Here is a 24,598-nt window from a genome sequence, read left to right on the forward strand (position 1 = left end):
GTTTTTTTGCAAAAACTACGCAACTTAGGTATAGGGAAAGCTATTAAAAAATTGTAGGGTCTACAGAAAGGCATCTAATGAAATCATAAAGCACACGGTGTTCTATTTGAAAAAGTCGAGATTTTTCAAATTTTAATTTATCAGTTTAGGCACGATTCTTTTTGCCCTCTGTATATCGCATGTCAACTTTTGATACGTTTTTTTGAAAGAGCCATCTTCACTCTTTCTTGAAAAAAAAAAAAATTCTAGCTGTCATACAATCATAATTATGTCAACTACTAGAAGTGACGAAACATAAGAAAAAAAAATGAAAAGTTAGTCGAAAACTAACAATATTTTAATAGGGATCATACAGTCCCGTTAATTTTTCACGTAGAATTGGATAATGCCATAAAAAAAGGTTTCCATTTAAAAAAACGAAGTTGGTACATGCCCAGGAAAAACTGAACATATAACAGGGCGTATATGCAAATATATTTTCATTTTGTGCAGCTCAGGAAAGTAGGCAACTCTGTAGAAAAAAAAATTAAGTTATATCTTTTATTAACCTAGATATTGGTCTTACGCGCACTAGGTGGGCACGGTGTATATCACGTTTCGACACCGTAAAATGTAATCGAATACCCTTAGTTCAATAAGAGGATTTGTATATGACTTTGAAATATTAAGATTTCTCAGATATAAGCTTAAAATATATATCTTTTTTCTGATGCCAATATAGAATATGCTTAATAGATCAACTTACTTAGCTTATACAACTATTGACTGCTGCAATGATGGGATATCTTGCATCAAATGTTTGTTGTCTCTTTGTTCTAGACATTTACAACATATTCGCATATCCCATTTTTACTTGAAAAATGATTTTTTTGGCATATGATATTTACCTACATTCTATAATAAAAGATTGTTTTGCTAATCCTGAAAAATTTACATATTGTTGTCCCCTTTTTGCATCATTGTCTTCAATTGCATTGACACAAGTGCGGAAAATGTTTGGAGATGGCCATAATTTTCAGGACATACTGAACAACATACAAGACCGATTTTTATACATGATTGGCTTGTGTATCCAATAAGTTACTTATAATCAAATAAACTAATATATAATAAATAATAAAGAAAAAAGGAAACAGATAATACAATATCCGGCATACCTGTCTCAAGAGCATTTTGTTTTAATTTGATAATAGCGATATCATTGTAATATCCTGACCTAGTGGGATCGTAATCAGGATGGGTAGTCACTTTGTCAATTTTACGAAACTGAGTATTATTGTCACACATATCTGAAGAGCAATCCCTAGCAGTTACAATATTATGTTCTCCCAACAAAACTGAAGTTCTGGAACAAAAAATTGTTACGTATTTTCCTCAAAAGTATAACATAAAAGGAAAATAAAGAAATATTTCGTAGAGCATTAAAACAATTTGTTTTAATTAACGTTAATTTTATACATTTTTTACTCGCATGTCTAGATTTTCAATATGTAGTTTTTAATTATTATTTATATATTATGTAATATATCTATCCAAACAGTATTTTTCAAAGCTGACGAAATAATAATAATAAAAAAAATAGGAAATACACATAACTAGGTATATCCACCACTTCTTTTAAAGTTAGTTAATGCATCGAAAATAAATATGTTTATGTATTCAAATGCTTTTTTGTAAAAGTGTAACAAAGAAGGTCTATCATATCTAGACGCTTCAAAAATATCGATTTATTTTTGATTTCTGTCTCTTAAATTTCAGAGCAAATTTTTTATTATATGTTTAAAGCACATTCACAGATTTAAGAGAACGACTACCTTCCTCAGCCTGAGTTCAATTACCGCCCATGATAAAAATAAATTTTAGGGATTGTATAGCAAACGAAATTATTGTCCAACTGGATATCGATTTAATGATAATCTTTTATTAAACCATTTACAGATAAATTGTTTTTGATGGAATATAGATAGAGAGACATCGTACAGATTGCGTGCACATTTGGTGGTAGCAAAAAATACATAGGATTTCTGTTTCGATTGGCATGAAAATGTCATATTTGAAAATTAATTTCATGGAGAGTGCAATTTATCATCTTTATTTAAGAGATGAAAAAATCATGAAAATTGCATCAGAAGAGAATTATTTGATATACTCAATTTTTTTGCATGTAACAGTCTCGTAGAACGGTGGTTCAACCAGTGGTATGCATACCCTTGGGGGTACCTAAAGACGTTTTCAGAGATACGGGAATGTATCTCTCAAAACGAAGGTATACCTTAAGATAGTCTCTATGTACCTGATATAGACAAAAAAAAATACACTGTAAATAAATCGATCTAAGTAAAAGCAAAAAGGTCTTGAGTAAATCTATTGAGTGAATTATTGAGTACATTTTCAGTCAATATTGGACATTTTCATAATTTCACACATTTTTGATAGTATTTGAACTAAAACTTATAGTTTCACTGATAAAATTTTAGATCTTATACTAACACAGGAAAGTTTCACTCAATCGGATGTGGACAGAAACTGATAAATTATTGAATGGAATCGAGTGAAAATAAGTCCAATTTTTCTACCAGTGTAAGATAATTAACAATAATTAAACAATTCCTTTGTTTCCAGTATTCCATAATAATATATAATTTTTTATTCGCTCATTTCAAAAATAAAAATCGCAGCTACCAAAATCCAAAAGCCTTCCTATTCTCGCACTTAATAATGTTCAGCCATCATTTCAGCCAAATATAAATATTACGCACATGATAATGTGGACATTTAGGCAATAAAATATATTATACTTAATTAAAATATACAAGTGTATGGTACCTACTATCCAACGTCTCATTAAAATTCAATTACACTTACTATAACTGTGATTACTGAAGTTTAAGATGAGGAGGTACTTAAAAAGAAGTCAAGTCATCCTCTCAATACTAAGCTAAATAGAAATTAAATTCTTGAAATATAATTCAGTGCAGACTTCTTTAGACCCCCTGCCTGTTTCAGTACTTGGTGGAAGCTTGACGTAAGTACCAATTCTCTTATATCAACGAATGTACTTTACATGAGATTCCCCTTACGCCAAATCACCTTCACCAATATTAAAGACGACTAATTTGGAAACATCCTATGTGTGTCTATACGTACATCGGTCCTCTTTGACTATTAATGGAAGAGGGATGGGTACAATGGGCCACTGTGATGACGTACTTTAGGTGTATCAAAAAACCGGTGCATTTAAGTCCGACCGCACCGTACTTATTTGTGTGCAAAAGAAGAACCATCCAAGGGTATTCGCCTAGACCTGCTGGCCGGCCGCCAACTACTCGGCTGCCGGACGAGTAGTTCTGATGACCACAGTTTTTCGGTAAAATATCCATTCCTGAAACAACATAGGGTGTATCTTAAATACATGTCATAAGGCGGTGATTCCTTGGATCATTGTAGGCCCAAAAGACTTAATAAATTTTGGACCTAATGTTACTGATTTCTAATATAGAGGACGTTTAAATTTTTGAAAAATATCACATCTTTTTACCTCTGAAGTTACTTAAGAACGGAAATTGAAGTCCCGTTTCATCTAACAAAGTACTACAATATTCATATAGATGTCGCTACAGGAAATACGTTTATAGTAAAAATAGTACGATTAATTCATTCTTTCAAATTCCGGCAAAACACACCTAAAAAAAACGAGAAAGTGCCAGGTGCACGCACACGTGCACAATGAGTTGTCCGGCCTATACGTCCATCCCACTCTCTTGCTATCTCATAATTGCATATGAAAAGAGAAGGGTAATAAAATAATAAAAACTCCAATTTGCGGCCGCCGGTTTTTNAAATATAATTCAGTGCAGACTTCTTTAGACCCCCTGCCTGTTTCAGTACTTGGTGGAAGCTTGACGTAAGTACCAATTCTCTTATATCAACGAATGTACTTTACATGAGATTCCCCTTACGCCAAATCACCTTCACCAATATTAAAGACGACTAATTTGGAAACATCCTATGTGTGTCTATACGTACATCGGTCCTCTTTGACTATTAATGGAAGAGGGATGGGTACAATGGGCCGCTGTGATGACGTACTTTAGGTGTATCAAAAAACCGGTGCATTTAAGTCCGACCGCACCGTACTTATTTGTGTGCAAAAGAAGAACCATCCAAGGGTATTCGCCTAGACTTGCTGCCTGGCCACCAATTACTCTGTCGCGCCAACGGTCGCGCTGGTGACCACAGTTTTTCGGTAAAATATCCATTCCTGAAACAACATAGGGTGTATCTTAAATACATGTCATAAGGCGGTGATTCCTTGGATCATTGTAGGCCCAAAAGACTTAATAAATTTTGGACCTAATGTTACTGATTTCTAATATAGAGGACGTTTAAATTTTTGAAAAATATCACATTTTTTTACCTCTGAAGTTACTTAACGTTGCTACGTTTGCCCACTCATGGACCTGGTAGCATACTAAAAAACTAAAAGGGGCGAGACTGCTAGTTATATATAGCCTTTTTATTCGTGATTGATCGGTTGCAAAGTTAGCAGAGAGTGCAGTCTCCATCTCTGCTGGTGCATCAAGGCTACGATAACTAAACGAAAATTATAAAATAACGAAATAGTATAGTAACTTTAAGATTTAATGTAATAAAAAGGAAAAAATTCAATTAACTATGACTAATAACTGCTTTGATTGGTCAAGCTATGATCATAATAAGAATAGGCAATAGGGAGTGGCACTAGACCCAAAACGGTTACAGAATCGTACCAGTACGTCCCCGTTTATGTTACAAACCAATGTTATATATTTTAGTACAATTAATATGAAGAATAAAAAGGCCTCCCGTAGTATATACTATGAGGTTTACAGGCGTATAAGCGTTAAATATAATGTAATATTAAATGGCAATAAATTATTTGAGGGCTTCTTTCAATAAAATGGTAACCCATTTAAAGGCGTGGCTCCGCCGGGTGAATCTTGGAACGACTAACGGGTAACGTAAAATAATATAAATTATAAATATGACCTTATCGTCCGGTGGTATAAGGATCCTGGGTGATAAGTAGTCCTCCACGGAGTGACCACGTGCTAATTTTGGGGTTGCGGCTGGGGTTTCGTTTCCGCGATCTCCGATGTTCTAACTGGGTGTTATCAAATTATTGGGGCTGCTAGCTCCACGATGTATTATGTAAGTCGGTCCCAGAATGGACGACCATAGACAATCACAAAGAAAAAGGCTTAGAAATGAACGGAGTTATTGCGGGCAATAAAGGCAGTGAGGGTGAATAGATTCACCTCCTCAAATTTGTATAAACGGCTCTCATTAAAACCAAAATGTGACAATTCGCTTTACCTGAGATGTTGTGCGGCCTTTCTTATTAAGTCCTGTTGCACTTCACACCAAAAATCCAGACACTAATCTGCGTTCTAGCTACAACGACAATAACCAGTGGTCGCAGTGCAACGGATTATTTAATTAATCAACTGGGGTAGATCCGCAATTTTGCGTTTTGACTGCTTTCTTTCAAGCCTAAATACCAAGTCCGTCTTTAATTTTATTTCAAGCCGCAAAAACTTATTGTCTTTTTGCCCATACTCGGCGGTGATGAATTATAAAGCCGTTCATTTCTAGCTGGAGTGAAATTATTGATATAATAATATTTATTGATCTTTTTCTTTCTTGTTATCAATGAAGTAATGTTAAGTATAAATAATTATAATTGAAATAGTTATGTAGGTATTTTGTGGAACCGAATCGTCTAGATCTTGCCACAATAAAATAAATTCGGCATTTTACAGTTTATTTTTAAAATAAACCCGTAACAACGTAGATCGAGGAAATGATGTAACTAATTAAAGAGAATAATTCGTTATACAGGTTGTCCCACGGTGACGAGGCATTAGGCATGTTTCAGAGACTACTTCGATTTTAATTTTGAAAAGTTGGGCTATAGAGTTTTCGGACATACTCTTCTCAACTAAAATAATAGCGTCCACCTAACGCTTCCAGTTATACCATCCTCTCCGTTATTTTAAATGGAAAACCCTGTATATTATTGCAATTTTGGATTCTACGTCAATTTTTAGGTGAACTTTCATAAAGGTTTCATGTTGTTAAAGTTGTGTGTATATTTAATTTAAAAAAAAAATTAAAAAGCACTGCCTAATTAAAAAAGATATGTATTTTACAATAAAGAGCGATAAAATTTATAGAGGACATAACTAAAACTCTAAACTTGCCTGCCATAACTTCAAAATAACTTAATTTCACACAGGGTAGTAGAAATTTAATTCCGAATTTAGTCAATTTTAAACCATCTTAACTTATTTATTTTTTTAATGGAACCCCTTGTACATTTTTGCGCAACCTGATGAACAATTTTGTTCTCTTTCGAATGGTATTGTAAGATAATATTTTTTTTACACCCTGTATTACGACCCTATTTTAAATATTACTAGTTTTAAGTCAGAAAGAAGCCACATATTTGCCCCGGCCGGCACAGCATCTGGTATTTATAAAAAGGCTCAAGTGACTAGTGAACGCCCAATGGCTTTGTTTAGATTATAAAGTTCAGACAGACCCTTTACCTAAACTTTGAAAATAGATCACTTTTACGTTGACTGTGCTGTGAAAACATTGTGAATTGTGCCTCAATTGAATACTGGATATTAGGTGAGTTTTCTCACTGAACACACCTATTTATTAGAAATAATGGCTTATTCATATACATAGAATGTGAGTTTTCTCACTGGGCATACCTATATATTAGAAACTAGCGGCCCGTCCCGGCTTCGCATGGGGGGACATTTATTTTAAACATTTTGGGATCTAAAAAATATAGTCCATGTTACTCAGGGATAATGTAGCATTCTAATGGTGAAAGAATTATCGAAATCCGTCCAGTAGTTTTTGAGTTTATTCGTAACAAACATACATACAAAAATACAAATCTTTCCTCTTTATAATATTAGTATAGATTATATCCTATTCATATAACTTGTGAGTTTCTTTCACTGAGCATACCTATTTGTTTGGATTAGTGGTCTATTCACAGTTTACTTACTGAACATTCTTATTTAATATTGATAGTTTCATCGCAAGCATATCTGTATCTTGAATATTGCCATATCATCTTGAAAATAATAATTGTTAGAAATGTTATATAAATTTACGTTATCAATCTTATTGAGAAGTTATATATTTGATTTGACGAGCATCATTAATTAGATTGCATATTTTTTGAAGGAATAATTAAGTGTCTTTTGCATAGATTAGTAGTCATATTTCGGGATATACCCAATAAAGTAAAATGTCATATAAGTAACAATCAGAGTTGTTGTATGACGGATTATTTTGTGTTAGTAACTGTTGAGGAATTGCTGTTATGAATTGAGGTGCTCAATCTGCACAATTGATTGGCCAGTTACTAGTAAGTTTAATGACATTTGATGTGAATAAGTAGTCTATGCATTTGAGGCACTTTACTGTTTTGCTCATCAGTACTGACAGTGTAGAGACCCATGGATAATGTTTTTGAGTGAGTCTTGTGATGTTTGGCCACAGTATTTGGGCTGCGAGTGGGTTAGTCGCTGGAGTGTTCTCAGGCTAATTGGTGCCGCGGTACTCCACGGCGCTCAGGTGCGAGTGGGTTAGTCGGGGGAGTGTTCTCAGGCTAATTGGTGCCACAAGACGGGGGCACTCTGGGTGGGTGTTTTGTGAGTTTGCTAACATCCATTGCACACCTGGAGTTGACATCGGGAGTGGTGTCAAGAACAGTACGAAAATACTTAGATTTGTTTATATGTTTAATATACAGAATAGTTTGGTGATAAGTAGTATCACAGTTGCTTATCGATTGTGCAGTAGATATATCACACCCTGTATATGGTTAATGTTAAATAGACGCAGTCATATTTTCAAACAGAGGCGAAGGACATACTCAGTAATCATTGATTCATTTATTAACTAGATAATAGGGTGCTCAGGTATGCTTTCCAATCATTTACAGGCGTATACAGGGTAGCCCATCGAAAACGTACCACAAGGCATTACAGGGTAGTAAAGAACTTTTCGAAAAAATCCAAAAACAGGTCAAATTTGTTTCTGAGGGGGACAACTTTTGGCTCAAAAAGCATACCAAAATCTTCAACCCCCTAAGTGGGGGTACTATCCCCTAAATTTTTTCAAATGGGAATGGGGGTCAAGTGGGGGGTCATTAGAAAGGGCTTTTAATTCTCTATACATCGATTCTTACTTTTTGAAAATCGATTCATTATTTTAGAAAATATGCAGCTTTGAAAATACGAACAATATTTTTGACGAGAAATGCGAAAATCGATTTAATTTTACTTCAAAACTTACGGTATTAGTCAAGTAAATGCTGAAAATGTTGTCCGCCAACTTGCATACAATGATACAGGTTGTCTTCAAACCGTTGTCGAACATTCTGGAGCACTTGCGGTGTTACTTCGCGACATACATTAATGATTCGTCCTCGCAGATCTTCCAAGGTATCAGGTGGAGTGCTGTAAACTTTGCTTTTAATGTGCCCCCAGAGAAAGAAATCTAAAGGATTTAAGTCGGGTGACCGAGGGGGCCACTCAATTGCACCTCTTCGTCCTATCCAGCGTCCTGGAAACGTCTCATTTAGGTAATTGCGCACATTGAGCGAGTAATGTGGAGGAGCTCCGTCTTGCTGGAAAATCAGTTCGTGTTCATTGTAAGCAGGGTCGTCCTCTATGATATTTGTTAGAGCTGGGTCGATGACATTTTGTAGTAAATCCAAGTACATATCGCCTGTCAAATTTCCAGGAAGGAAAAAAGGACCTACAATGGAATTTCCAAAAATACCTGCCCATACATTCAACTTCTGGGGGTGTTGGGAGTGTGTCTCATGGAAAATCCTTGGATTGGTATCAGCCCAGTAACGACAATTATGGCGATTCACTAAACCATTCAAGAAGAACGTACACTCGTCCGAAAAACACACATTAAAGAGGAAATTATCGTTTATCGCTCGTTCAGTCATTATTTCGCAAAATTGCAAACGACGATCAAAATCGTCTTCATTTAGCTCTTGCACTAGCCGAATCTTATAAGGATGGAATTTGTATTTTTTTAATATTCGTTGGACACTTGTACGACTCACTCCTGTCGCAGTAGCCAATTGCATTGTACTCAGCGTACTATCCATTGCCACTTGCCCCAATACCGCTATTTCCGTAGGTTCATTTAGTACCGGATTTTCAACCTGCCTCTTTTTGTTATGAACGGAGCCAGTTTCGCGAAATTTGGCCACCAATTCGCGAACAATTTTTCCAGACGCATGTTTCTCAGGATGCCGTTGGTTGAACAGTTCGGCGACCCGATTTCCGCATTCATTGTTTTTGAAAAAAAGCTCAATAATTTCTACTCTTTCTGGAATTGAGTACACCATAATTAATCAATTTAAAAGACTCGGCAGTATTGGTACTCTTCAACTACAAGTCACAAGACAGTTATCTAGCAACTTCTTGTGGCCTATCTAAATACGAAACAAAAAGCGGACAATTTTTTGCTCACCAAAATCAGGCTAAAGAATTCGCAAATCAGAAAAAAAAACAGCGAATTCTTTTGAAGGAATTTACCAAGCTAATACCGTAAGTTTTGAAGTAAAATTAAATCGATTTTCGCATTTCTCGTCAAAAATATTGTTCGTATTTTCAAAGCTGCATATTTTCTAAAATAATGGATCGATTTTCAAAAAGTAAGAATCGATGTATAGAGAATTAAAAGCCCTTTCTAATGACCCCCCACTTGACCCCCATTCCCATTTAAAAAAAATTGGGAGATGGCACCCCCACTTAGGGGGTTGAAGATTTTGGTATGCTTTTTGAGCCAAAAGTTGTCCCCCTCAGAAACAAATTTGACCTGTTTTTGGATTTTGCCGAAAAGTTCTTTACTACCCTGTAATGCCTTGCGGTACGTTTTCGATGGGCTACCCTGTATAGTGGCCATTCACTAAGAAAGGATCACATCATCTCACCATCACAACAGCCAAGTCGTGATCTGCCCCGGCAAGGGGCCGTATTTGTCTGAGGTATTTACATTTTGCTTTAGTTACACATATGTACATATGTGTACGCCCGCAAGATAAATAACAAATATTCATATGTTTTCATCGTAATAATCGACAACCGATTTCTACCTTTCTTACCTCTTCAACCCTTTATTTCTCCTTACGAAAAATACCAAAGCTTACAGTATAATGGTTCCCTACACCTATCTCTTCTAGTTTTTAAGGAATTTACTGTTTTTCGTGCAGTCAACGGATATCACATAATTTCTTGCGAGGATAGCTATGAAATTTTAAGTGGAAGTTCAAAACAAACACCTAATCCGTCACCAGTTTATTGTTGTCAATTTAACACATACAGTGAATGTTTATTTAAGTATTATTTATTGTTACAGAATGGAAAACGTTAACATTTATTCAAATGCTGACATTCTAAATTCATGGAGAGCGTCGCGAGATAATAAATAGGACTTGCAGGGTATTTAATAACCCATTTATTTCATGACATGACCTTAAAATACGCTCTGTATGTACAGGGTGTTTCATAACACAGCCCCCCAAAAAAAAAGTATCGGATCTGGTATTCAGACCCTGTATTTCCACGTATTTTTTCCGCTGAATCAGAATCTGCCTTCAGATTTGGCCCAACGGGTCTGAGTTTTCGGGAAAATTAAAAAAACCTGTCAACATTCACATGAAACGCCATTTACTATCGACGACAGTTATAAAAAATCAAATTATTCTACCAGATCACTAGACGTATGATTTTTCATTCGTTTAATTCCAATTTATCATCATAGAGTCAGACAAGCTGGTCCAATTTCATTAAAAAACAGAAAAATAGATCAAAATGCTTAAAAACACCATTTTCATGGTATAATTCGTGTTGCAGAGTTCTGGATCCATCTTTTTATCCACCCACCCATTTATGAATTCATACATCTTTCTATCCAGTCATTCATGGATGAATACGCAAATTTATTCATCCACCTGTACCACCTATAAAACCCACCCATCCACCCATCTATCCATCTACTTTTTGTGCTGAGAAATGAGTTAACAGCTTAGAAGATTGAGAGTGCAATAAAACTTGTAGAATACTCTACTTTCTAAACAAAAGAAAACGATATCTACAAATCATTCTTATTTTTATTGCTATAACGTGTTCTCTTTTTTCAAAGGATCTATGCAAAGGGTTACGCTTTCGTTTAGTCCCTCTATTTTTCGTTTCTCATTTTAACAATCTCCTAGAGACGAGTTTTTATTGTCAATAATTTGAAGTTTACTTGTTCCTATTATTTAGCTTTTTTAAAATCTCCTTTTAAATTAAATAAAGCACATTTAAATTAAAAATCTCCAAATGACACTAATGTTACTTACGTACCAGCAACTTTGCTGTCATTTGTAAAGTTATCGTCCTCCCCACAACACACTTTCGGATAAAGGTCGTTTATGCTTGGTTGTTTACATATGGATGCCCGTAAAAAAGGCCACGCCTCTTTATTTAGCAGTTGCTTTAGGAGAATTTCACATTTTCTGATGTCGACGCAGATTCCAGGTTTATGATTCGGTGTGTCACATTCTCTAACCACATCTGAAACAAGATACAGTTCAAGTCGTAATCAGTGAAAATAACTCATTAATTACTGGACGATCCATAATAATCAGTCTGTCAAACGTCATTGATTCTACATTTAATAATGGAAAACATAATTCGGAAAATAATAAATAAATTAAACTTTATACGTCTAACTGTTTTTTTTTGTAATTAATAGATCAGAACTGATAGGGTGTGGGTTAAAACTACCCCAATTTTTGTAGGTGGTTTTTCCAAATTTTATAGCGAATTTTAAACGTTGAATGCGTTCTTATGTCTTATTGTGTGTAGGTACCATTTTCGAGTAACATCGATTTTAACGAAATTGTAAAATCGGATGCCTAATTAGCCTTTCAAATTTCACCAAATATTTTGGATATTAAATAAAATCGCTCCTCAGAAAAATATCGTCAAGAGGTTAATTTTGATACACCCTTTATAAATGTGAAAATAAATAAATAAAACTTATCCAATTTGCGAATTGTATTTGTACTCTAAACAAACATGGTGCTGAACTAAAACTGAGATATGAATTACAATTTTAAGCAAAACCATAACCACACTTTTTTAGATAACTACAAAATTGCTGTTATGTTCCAATTGAAACTCAGTGTAGGTCTTTAAGTTATCGATGGAGAAATAGCTTTTTCGAGGCGACTGATGGTTTTCTTCTCTAAAAAAAGGTATCTGTGACCTTTTCGACAATATTATTTTCCTGAAAGAAAATTTAAGGGGCACAAGAAGATGCTTTTGTTCAAGTTCGATAAATCCGAGAAAATGGGCATTAAATATGTATACCTATACAAAAGAACCAATAACGATGATGCTAAAATTTATGCTTGCACCTATTGTTTCAACAGGTCTTACAAATAAAATTAAATGATTCTACTTTTTTTTTAACTCTTTTTTTATTATTATTTATTATTACCTCCTACATATCCTCTGAAAATGAGGAAAATATATACAATTAGATTACTGCAGGATAATCTAAAACTTTTGGCAGTATATACAAACCAGCCTATATTTATCGAAGCAATAAGCTATTGAGTTGATATTTTTCAATTTAGGTGGGTATTTAAAAAATATTTTGTTATGCTACTGCCTGTTTCATGAAAATCGTGTTGTTTCTCCACTAAATTCATACATGTTCTGTAGTTCTCGGAAAAGAATAGTCCCTAAAGAGTGTTAAAAATTCAGTACAGTCTTGTACTTACTTACAATTAATTAGTGTTTACCATCTCTATAGTAGTTTCATAATTTTACGGTTGGAATAATTTTGCAGTTTGAATCATGTTTTGTATTCACATAGCAGATTTTTAACCTCAGAATTACATATCTACTGACTAACCTTCATTGAAAACTTCCGTCGCATTTCCATCAGAAGTTGACGTCACATTTCCTTCCTCTCTTCCTCTTGTAGTGGCGTTTCCACTAAGGCACTTCACAGCAACAATGAAAATGGCACATGCGAGTATATAGAACAATCTGTTGGGCATTCCCATTTTGCTTCTCGTGAACAAATAATAACACATTGTGTGGATTGTGGTTGATAATCTTTAAACTTGTCTGTTTTCTCTTTTCCCCCCACCAAATTTAGGTGTATGTCGAAGTCAAGATAATCTAATGTTTTTACAAACGTAAAAGATGATTGAGTTATTAGGTTATTTTATTTGTGTTTGACTGACTTGGAAATGCTTGCACATATAGGGTGAAAATTAGTTTGGATTAGTTTTTTAGTCAGATTAGTTTACTTTGTACTATAATAATTAATAAACATATTTTAATATATACGTGTATTTTTGCATATTTTTCATATATTTGAAATTTATTTGCATATTATAATTACATAATAAAATAAATAATTATATAATTAATAATTAATGCGCATATTTTTTGTAATTTTTCGTGCATATTTGCCTTGCTTTACTGATGAAACAAGGCTAGCTACCTTATATTAGAAAACATCCCTTAGGTAATATTATTTTAAAAGTTACAAGAATCTTCGAATAATTTTCGCTGCTCGTCCATTGGGAGAATACGTGAAAGTAAATTGTGAACGATTTAAATTTAAGTAGAATTTGATTCTGTTCCGAAGGATTACAAAAGGCAACGGAGCTTAGCCTCCGCTGTTCTGTTAAAATTTTGTATTGCCGCCTCCAAAAAGCCGTTACTGCCTGATGACTTCACACCTTGTGTGATATAACGGGATGGCAAATCGGTAAAAAACAAACTGCCACGTTAATTTATCGAAACATTCAGTCTTTGAGTAGTGTAAACGTATAACCTTATAACGTTAATTCGCAGCCACACAAAAAAATCGGCTTTCGGGATCAGAGGTCAGATAATGTTTATTATACGCTTTTTGGGTCGCTGAATCCGAATCCATTTAACTTCATCACCTCAGAATTTTTCATAACCTCAAAAAACCGATATTCTGAACAATTAAACCATATAACCTTAAGACTCAAGTTGCTAAATCCAATTAACCAAATCCCATAAACATTTAACCCAATGATATCCCAACCTAATAAGCCCATGAACCCAAACCCCAATAATCCTAGAACCCCATAACCAAGGGAATAAATCATAGAGAATCTGAATTATTGCAAAACATCACATAGTTGAGGACTCCTTGAAAACCCAAGTGTTCAAACCCAAAAAATTCCTAAAACCCTATAACTCCATAACCCCGTAACTTCATAATCAACTAATAAATCATAGGCAGTCTGTATTATGGCTAAACGTTAACGTGGTTGATGATTTCTTAAAAACCTACGCACTCAAGCCATTCTAGTAATATAATTTTTTGGGTTATCTGTTGTTATCCTTTGGATTTTCATTTGATTTAATCTAGTCAAGAGAGATTCTTAACATTAATCATTCATTTATTTATTTTAGTTTTAATGATTAATTTATAGTACGGTTTATCGTATAAATAATTTTTTTTTTTCAAAAGCTCTTATAAGTTATGGTTAGGGAATCGTGGGATTATGAATTGTAGGGTCATGGGTGTTTTGGGGGTTTGAAAGCGTAGGTTTTTAAGAAATCCTCAACCACGTTAACGTTTAGCCATAATACAGATTGCCTATGATTTATTAGGTGGTTATAAAGTTACTGGGTTATGGGGATATGGTGTTATGGGAATTTTTTGGGTTTGAGTACTTGGGTTTTCAAGTGTGTATTCCTTTGGTTATGGGGTTATGGGGTTATTGGGGTTTGGGCTCTTGGGCTTATTAGGTTGGGACATCATCGGGTTAAATGTTCATGGGATTTGGTTAATTGGATTTAGCTTTGGAAGCTTGAATCTTAAGGTTATATGGTTTAATTGTTCAGAATATCGTTTTGTTTTGAGGTTATGAAAAATCCTGAAGTGATGGGATTAAATGCACCTCGGATTCGGATTGAGCTACCCAAAAAACGTATAATAAACATAGTCTGACCTCTAGGCCCGAAAGTCGATTGTTTGTACTGTTGTGTCGACTGTATAGTATATTTTTATGTTTTCGTTTTCAAGTTTTTGTGTGATATGAAAAAGTATGTACACGAATAAAAAAAGAGTTGATATGATTGGTGCCAATTTCTCGTGAAGATGCTGATGCAAGACAATATCAGATTGATTATTCCGAGCTATGTACTCGTACAGGTATATGTAAGTACTGAATAAGAAAAGAGTATAAAATAATAATAGAAGCTTTGAACGCTAATACTCTAATGTTGGACGGGAACAAACTCAAAGAATGAGAAATTTAGAACCAGAAATTGTAAACGTCGTGGAAAAGGATCCCGGTACCAATCAGTACTCGATGATTAGCCACAAGATTTCAAGTATGTCATATGCTGTAAAAATCAGATGAGTAAACAGATAATTTACTTATTCTTGTGCATCGCATTTTGTATTATTTGTTTATTACCCTTTGGAAAATTGCTTTTTAATAACATTTCCTGTATATTACGAGATTTGACAATATTATAGTTGTGAACTATTGTATCAAAGGAGGACATTTTATAGCTTTATTTGTAAATCAGGATTAATAAATCGTACTGAGAGTTTTTCATTATAATGAAATAATATTATGTTACTAGTAGTTTTAGCAAAATTAATAAATAGTCTTTAGTTAGCAAATAAGGAAATAAATCCTAGGCAGTTTTAGAAAACCATTTTGGGTAATCATATCTTCAGTTAAAATTTATCAGAGATCTTTCTTAGAACAATATCCAGACCAAATTAAGAAATAATTGCGATTAGCAGTACTAAGAAACATTTTTGATATAGAGGTGTTATCACTTGGGTTAAAATTTATCGCAAAGAAGTCGTATATTTCGTAGATTTCATCCAATATTAATTTTCCTGTTGTAAGTCATTCTTAAAAATGAAACTTACTCAAAGACATTTTGAGACAAAAATTAAAAAAATATATAGTGTACAGGGTGTCCGGAAAGGTCATGTCAAAAATGAAGGGGTGTACAGGGGAGTTCAATATATATTTTCTTCCTATCGGGCTTCATTCTGGAGTTATTCGCCTTCAAAGAAAGAAGTTTGAAAACAATTCCAATTATAACTTTTAAGTCATTACCATGACAACAATGAAATTTGGGCAATTAATGGTAATGTTCTTTTCCAAGTTTAAACTCATATTCAATAGCACTGGATTATACAGAAGCAGACGAAATTATCCATTTAAATTTATATATCTTTGACAGTGATACCAAATTTGACATATTTCGTTCATAGTTCGATTCTTCTCTCACTTTGTTAAAAAAAGGTATACCGTATATCAATCAGTCAATATCTTGTACCGTTTTTGAGAAAATCGAATTTTATTAACAACACAGTTATTGTATCAAAAATGTGATACTATCATTTTTGTAAAAATCTTGGTTTCCATAGAAATAAAAGGAAAAAGAGAAATGTTAAGATGTGCACGTTGAACTTCAATGCATTTTCTAAAATTGCTCAAACACCTCTGCCTTACTCAAAATAACATGTGGTGTTCACTTCTAATGATATCGGCCTATGTAATTATGTGATTTAATAATTCTTCCCTACTATTTATAGGAGTTTGATAAACAAGACTTTTAAGATGGCTCCAAAGAAAAAAATCGACAGAATTCAGATCGGGAGACCGAGGCGGCCACGGAAAGGGACTACCTCGACCGATCGGAAAATGTGGTATTTAAATAAAACCTTACTGCCCTGCTAAAATGGGGTGGTGCACCATCGGGCATAAGCCACATGTTATTTCAAATATTTAAAGGGTCGTCTTCCAATAGAGTTAAGGTATTTTTGCAGTAAATGTATGTCTTCCCATTTAAACTGTCATTAATGATATGTGGTTCCACTAAGTAGTTTCCAATTATTCCCGTCCATACATTATTGAACGTTTTTGTTAGTGCTTTGTCTGAATAAAAGCATGGGAGTTTTCATCACTACAAATATGCGAATTCTATTTGGAAAGTGGTTGGCGTAAATCCGAACAGCTTCAGAAGGATTACATTCTGCAAGTTAGTACATTAAATGAATATTTGCAAATTCCTCGTATAACTAAAATCCTCCATTATATTGAATCAATAAATGGTGTCAAACTGATTTATGACAGATATCTAACTTAATACTTGTTGACAGTTATCTCAATTTCCAAGATTTTTGGAAAATTATAACTTGTTTGAAAAAAATTTTTTTTCGATTTATTTCACCGACACTTGCAACAGGTTTTTTATATTAACTTTAAGGCAGAACAAAAAAAAATTCAGCATGTTTGTAAGAAGAATTGAAATACCTTTAAAATGATGTGCCATTTAACCCACCGTTCCTTTTAAGATTCTTGAAGGTGTTGCCACCTCGTTTAGGGGGATGTCAATGAATTTCTGATCAAAAGATATCCCCATTAAAAGCCAAATCGACTTGTTTCGGGGTTTTCCGGAAAAACCTGTTGCATTGAAAATTGGGCCACCCTGTATATCTCTACAGTGTCTAAATTTCTTGACTCGATAAAAGCAAACTGTTAGTAACATGTCGAGACAAGTTGTAATCATTTTTTAACAGTATTTTTCAAGTTCATTTATCGGTTGGACTTTAAAGCTCTGTGTTTTATTTCAAGATGTAATTTCTTCCTACATTTATTGTACGTTAATTAATGTAATCAATGTTTAAATAAAATATGTGTGTTTAATAATTTGTGGGTGATTTTGACAGTAAGGTGCTAACCGAAGTTATAGCATACAGATATTTTCGTAGAGTGTAGACTTGAAATTTTATTGGTTTTATATTGAATAAACTTGTAGTAAAGTTAAATATTATTTTATTTTTATTCTAATTATTATATACAACTAAAGTTTTATCATATATTTTTTCCTGCTAATCACATACTTTAAACTGTAATGTAAACAAAACGATTTGGAGTTTTGGAGGTTCTTAGTATTTTATTTATTGCAACCCAGAAAACATATTGTCACAAAAATCCACACAGTCGTAAGACATATATATTTAGCTACAAGGTGTGTCAAATTTTGTTATAATTTTGTTTGAGAATATGACAAAATCACAAATTCAGTGTAATATTTTCATTATCGGAAAAATGATCAAAACGTAAATGTCATATTTTCAATATTTTACTAAAGTTTGACAGAACTTGTTGCCACAATGGGGTCTTTTCTAACTATTGAACTGCTTGACCTAATTGAAAATAACGCATACAATAATTATGCAATCGAAATGTCGTTTAATTTATGACAAATAAAATTTTAAATTGAAATAAAAAAATCATATATTTATGAAATACATATTTTTCAGGAATGAATATTTCAATTTCTTTGCGGTTGAAGGAAACTACTTTATTGTGTGGATGTTCATGACAACCTTGTTTCAATGATCTTCAGCATTTTTTCTACAACTGTTCTGTTATTCTACCATTTGAGATTTGATCCATGGTAGAAACTTGGCAATGTTCGTGTATACTCCTGGTAATCCCCTCGTTCCACAGCCTACTCCGAAGCTCACCACACCCGCAGCGTACCAAGTGTCGTTATCTTTTTGCATCATCAGAGGACCTCCCGAATCTCCAGTACAGCTGTCCGCCAGTTCTTCGCCTCCCGCGCAGACCTGTGACTCGTTGAGATATATTCTGTAAGTCGTGTATTTTTCTATGCACGACGATTTGTCGAACGGAGGCAATTCGACAAACAGTTTTACCTTGCTATGTGATGCTAAAAAATAGACATTAGTACATTGTTGTTAAACATGACTGTTTAGGCTTTGTTTTTTTAGGGAAGCTTCTTTAGAAAGGAAAACAGAAAACATGATGTGTATCAAAAACAGGATATTGGGGAAAATAATAAAAGTAAACTGCATACCGTTTTCAGTTTTGCCCCATCCGCTCACAACATAATTAATTGGAATCTGGGTATCATCCTCCAGAAGGCAAATGGGTTTTACATAAACTAGAAGAAAAATCAGTTTAGTTTTACTTCAAATAGTCTTTACTAACTAAATGAAATTCGGTGGCACGTATCATGTTTTGACACTGTAAAAAGTTATTGAAGAGTTCAAGAAGAGGATATGCGTATAATTTAGAAATAATATGATATCTCATAAATAAGGTGTCTGGGGAGGTCAAAATAACCTTAGTTTGTCACAAAAAAATTCCTAATGTGCCTTTTAACGGAGATACAGCGCCCCAAAAGGGTACCCAGCGATTTTCTTTTCGGCTCTAACTTTTGACCCGACTTGTATAATTTAATGAAATTTTAATATTTTATGTAGGCCATAAAGGCTCATAAAACCATAGCAACCACACTCGTTGGGCCAAAATTTTTACAGGTGTCATTTTATACAGGGTGATTTTTAAGTTGGATAAATCCTTCTACCGCCAAATAAAGCTAAAAAAAATAAATATTTTTTTCCTTTACCACTTTTTCGAAATGTCAATATTAACGAAAGTACAGGGGGTTAAAGTTTTGTTTAAAAATTTTAAAAATGAATTTTTTTCTACGAAACCGCTTGTGATATGTTAATGAAATTTTACAGGCATTGATAACTCCAAAAGTCGCATATTATTCGATAAGCAGAATATCTCTAAATCTATCAGTGGCGCACGTACCAACAGATAATTCAATATTTTTTAAGAAAAAAATGGTACGCTACTGTTTCTTCGAAACATAAAAATAATTTATTTTTGATTTCTCTGTTCAGTTTTGAAGAAGAAAGCTCTCTTGAGTTTTTTTCACACGACTCATAGTTTTCAAATAAAAAAGAAGAAATAGTTTTATTCCACATTCAAAATCAAATGTAACTTTAATTCAAAATTACTTAAGTAGGTATGTTACGAAAATTTTACTAAATTTAATCTAACTGATATGCTCAAAATGAGCTCCATTTACTTCGACGCATGCATAGTTCAGCTCGACGTAACCACTGTTCAGTCACCGCGCGAAGTAAAGAAACTGATTTCCTTCTAATCGTAATAGCAGCCTCCTCTATGCGTCCAATCAATTCTTCCACTGTTTCTACAGGAATTTGGTACATTAAGGATTTCATGTAGCCCCACAAAAAAAGTCACATGGAGTCAGATCTGGAGATCTCGGAGGCCACTCAACCCAAACCCAACTTAAAAATCACCCTGTAGATATGAAAACTGAATTTTTAAATACTTTGGTCATTTCTCATTGAAAAAGGTAGTGTACATTTGTTTCGATAAAATTAGGCATTTCCGAAAAAAAAATAGTTTTTGTCATTGAAATAATAAATCAGAATACATACTGCAATAAAACGCCATAGTCCAGTCACTGAAAGTGAAAATAAGGTAAAAGCTTCCAATTTTTTCGGATAACATGGATTTTCATGAAAATTTGCATACAAGCTCATCCGAGTTATATTGTCTAGATGTGTGCTTTTTTCTATTTGGATGTGAAAAGTACCCTTGTACGAAAATATTGCGAAAATCGCAGATTTACGTATTTTAAAGATTCAATTCATGTTCAGATATGTTGGATAAAGTACCTTTCATGTTTTTTAATATAATTTATGAAATTTAATTACTTTTTAACCCTTAAAAATCCTTAAAAACTAGGTACCCTTACATGGCCAAAAAAAATAGAAAAAAAGTTTTTAACAGTCTAAAATATTCTTTTGGTGCATTCATAATGTTTTGCATTTCTTTTGTTATTCATTAGAAAGCTAACGACTTATTACAAAGTTGCAACCCTTAAAAACCATTCCTTATAATAAAATAAACAAAAAAATATTATTGAAAGTTAGAGATGTTTTAATGGTATGCATATGTTGAATTATAAACTTTTTATTGGTTTTCAAATAATCTATGACATATTGCAACTTTTCAGCCACCCAAAAAACCCTTATGGAAGACCTACCCCTCATAAAAAACCCTACCCCTTATAGAAAAATTTCTTAAAAATTATATGTGAGTATGATGAAATAATTTTTTTTTAATTTTATCGAATTTATTCTTAACATTTTTTATTAAATTAATATCAAATGAAAAATTTTTTATATAGGTACATTATAAATGGATGTATTGTACAAAATGTTTTAAAAATGCACAAAGATGATGGGAATTTACCCTCCGAAAATTTTACCGAAAAAATGCGATTAATTTTTTTACCATAACTTTTTCAATTTTAAAGTTATAAATTTACTCGAAAAACCATTTTGTAGGGAATTTAAAGCACTTTAAGTTCTGTGATTTACAGTTTTTTGAGCCCTTCGTTTTTTAGATTTGTAAGCTAAAAGGGCTCAGGAAAGGCAGTCTTGGAGCTTAATTTTGAGATTCTAACAGTCATAACTCAGTCAAATTTTGTGCTACAAAATTAAAAAAAGCAAATTGTTCAGTAAGAAAAAAACCTACAATTTCTTATTCCATCATTTTTTATAACTTTGTTTGTTTTTGAAATATTTTGAAAAAAGGCGATTCTTTAAAAAATTGAAAAATTTTATTCAAAAGTAAATGAAATATATTTTTTTAATTTAAGCTTCTAAAATCGTTCAAATTCCCAGAATCTACAGTTAATACATAAATATAGTAAATTGCAGAAGGAATACGCTTAATTTTTTTCTCCGTCAAGTCATTAATTTTAATACCGATTTTTTTTTCCTCAAAAATCAAAACAACGACTTTTACCACCACTCTATTTAAAGGTCTTTTCAAGAACTTTAATAGGTGTCATATAAGTTTTCCTCGAAAAATCTTTAATTTTTCCGCTACAGGACGTTGAACGTTTCGATTATAGCTATCCTCGAATTTGACTCCAACTTCTGGGAGTCATAACTCGGGTTTTATACCACCTACAGAAATAAAAAAATAATCTCTTTGCTATTTAATTACCTTCATTTTTGCTTATGATCATTTTTTTGATAAAACTTGAGTTCTTGAGATATTCGCGAAAAATGGCTCAAAAACATGCATTTTTTGGGTTAAAAACGAACATGTTTAGGCGCAAATAACTCATTGATTGAGTACACAAGACTAAATAATGAAGCATTATTCCTATAACGAATATGCTGACATGCATCTACATAATTTATGGATTCGGCAATTGTATGAGGCAAGAAGAATTTATTCTGATACATTTCCAAATCAACGTTTACCGTACCGAACAATTTTTGAAAGGGTTGATTGTAGCTTACAAGAAAGAGGTAAAAAGTCAAGTGAAATAATCTTTTGCTAATCTATTTTAAGTAGTTTTTTGCCGCACGAGGAACCCTCAGTTAAAAGGAAGGAATTCTGGATGAGATTGCTGAAAATCCCTTTAATAGTGTAAGAAAACTGTCGGGATATAGATATGCATGATGGTGCACTTCCCCATTTTAGAAATTTAGTTCATCAGCACTTATCAAATACTTTTAGTTATCAATGGATAGGTCGAGGTAGGCCTATTTTATGGCTACCGAGGTCGCCTGACATGACACCATTAGATTTCTTATGGGGAAATTTAAAGAGGCTTGTCTATTCGACGCCATTTCACACCAGGTAAGACCTGATAGAAAGAATAATACACCATTGCAACGAAATCATGGAATGTTTCAAGTTAAACGAGAAAATATCCGTCGGATAAGGAAATGTTTAGGAGGTGCAGGGCGCCCATTTCGAAAATCTGCTCAGGTAAACAAGAAGCAGCACAGCTTTCGAATTTTTAACATCCTTGCGTTTAAGTGATTTGGGAATGTATCAGAATAAATTCTTCTCGCTTCCACACAATTGCTGAAAGTCAGTGTTTAAATGTGTTATACAAAAACTTAATTTTATCGAAAACGGCTAATTTTATCGAAACAAATGTAGAGTGCCTTTTTAAAAGAGGAATGACCAAAATATTTAAAAATTCTCTGAATGGATTTTGGAACGTATTCACCATTTTTGCATGAAAAATGATTTTTTGGCATAGTGTTTGTCATTTCATTTCATAATAAAAGAGTTTTTTTCGTTATCTTGATAAATTTGCATATTCTTAGTTATTCAGTTTTTGCACCATTGTCTTCAACTGCATTGACAGAATTTCGGAAAATGTTTGGAGATGGCCATAATTTTCAACAATACTAACACACACTGAACCTTATTATCATTTTCTATTTTTGTACATGATAAGGTTATTTAATATGGTAACCAAATCCAAGAATTTTCAGGAAAATGCAGTCAATTACATCCTAGTGAAGTTAAAATCAAATAAACTTATAAATAATAGGAAAAAATGGAGTGAAGTAATAGCCCGGGAGCCAGCGACCTTTTTTGATGACCAAAAGAGTAAAAGCTGAAAAATTTTCCTATGCTTCATTTGGTGTCACTAGTAAGAGAATCGACTTCCAGCTCGCGCTTCCGGGGGGTACAGTTGCGGCAGACTCCCAAATACGAAAAATAGTCATTAGAAAAAACTAATACTGCAAAAGCTGAGACTTTGTCGACATGTTGATTATGTTATAAACAAACGAAAAAACGCAATCAACTGACTTTAGAGTGGGGAGTTATGCCTCAGCTTTTCATCTAAATAAGTCAAAAATATGCGCTAGGTAAACTGATACCGCAAAAGCTGAAATTTGGTAAAGTAATAGTCATCTTAATCAGTTATACGAAAAAAATTGCCCGCTGAAGCTTTTGAGGTGTATAAGTGCTCAGCTGACGAGTTGAAGGTGCAGCACATCGTTATGCGCGCGAGCGCGTCCATCTTTGACTTTATAAGCTGAGCACTTTTCCTTCACTAAATGTAAAGTTGAGCATTTTTTTCGTTTAACTTACTAAGTTAGCTATTATATAACCAAATTTCAAGCTTGTGCGGTATAAGATATGTATTATTTTTTCATTTTTGAAGTTTTACTAGTAATTATATAAAAATATACAACTTTTTTCGAATATTTATTTACAATAAACGTTATGTGTGAAAGAATCTATTATCTATTTCATTTTCTGATTCATCATCCTCAACCTCATCTTCGCTGGAGTAAATGTCGATTCCTGCCATTTCTGCCTCATCACATGCTGTTTGTGCAAAATATTTTATGGGGTGGTTGCCGAAGTTATTTTGTGAAAAAAATTCATATAAACGTAGGTCGAAATATCTTTCGTTTTCGAGATACAGTGTTCAAACTTTAATTGTTTATTTGTTTTTATTAATTATTTCAAATAGTTTTAAAGATATTGACTCGAAATTTGATGGTTGCATTTTATTTAGAAATATTGTCAGCAACCTACCAGATAATGTATCAATAAAAATTAAAAATACACAACTTGTAATAAAATATTGACTAATTTCATTCAGAATTGATGGCGGATTTCTGAGAAAATATCAAAATGGAAAAAAGTCAATGGCGTATCATTTTTGTTTATTAAAAAAGGTTGTAGCATTCTCACACGAACGACACTGGTGCAAGTAGAAATATTCGGATCATCCCAAAATTTACACATTTATCCCTCCAAAGTGTTTTATAAATTTCGAGTCAATAT

At 33.2% G+C, this 24,598-nt stretch overlaps 2 protein-coding genes across 2 annotated transcripts in view; both read right to left on the reverse strand.

The window, feature by feature from the left end:
• The window catches only part of LOC108905485 (serine protease 7-like), a 17,965-nt gene extending 4,774 nt beyond the window's left edge, over positions 1-13,191 (reverse strand). Inside the window, exons 1-4 of the mRNA XM_023454169.1 lie at positions 13,003-13,191; positions 11,442-11,651; positions 3,148-3,382; positions 1,158-1,345 (exon numbers count right to left, since the gene is read on the reverse strand). Of these exons, the coding sequence (XP_023309937.1) occupies positions 1,158-1,345; positions 3,148-3,382; positions 11,442-11,651; positions 13,003-13,186 (817 nt within the window). The 5' untranslated portion in view covers positions 13,187-13,191. The remainder of the gene's footprint in view (positions 1-1,157; positions 1,346-3,147; positions 3,383-11,441; positions 11,652-13,002) is intronic.
• A 4,755-nt stretch (positions 13,192-17,946) lies between these two features.
• Positions 17,947-24,598, reverse strand: part of LOC108905495 (serine protease 7-like) — a 25,856-nt gene continuing 19,204 nt past the window's right edge. The window contains exons 5-6 of the mRNA XM_018708370.1: positions 19,005-19,091; positions 17,947-18,857 (exon numbers count right to left, since the gene is read on the reverse strand). Of these exons, the coding sequence (XP_018563886.1) occupies positions 18,553-18,857; positions 19,005-19,091 (392 nt within the window). The 3' untranslated portion in view covers positions 17,947-18,552. The remainder of the gene's footprint in view (positions 18,858-19,004; positions 19,092-24,598) is intronic.

The sequence above is a fragment of the Anoplophora glabripennis genome, unplaced genomic scaffold (genome assembly GCF_000390285.2).
Source record: "Anoplophora glabripennis isolate ALB-LARVAE unplaced genomic scaffold, Agla_2.0 scaffold231, whole genome shotgun sequence".
Lineage (NCBI taxonomy): Eukaryota > Metazoa > Arthropoda > Insecta > Coleoptera > Cerambycidae > Anoplophora > Anoplophora glabripennis.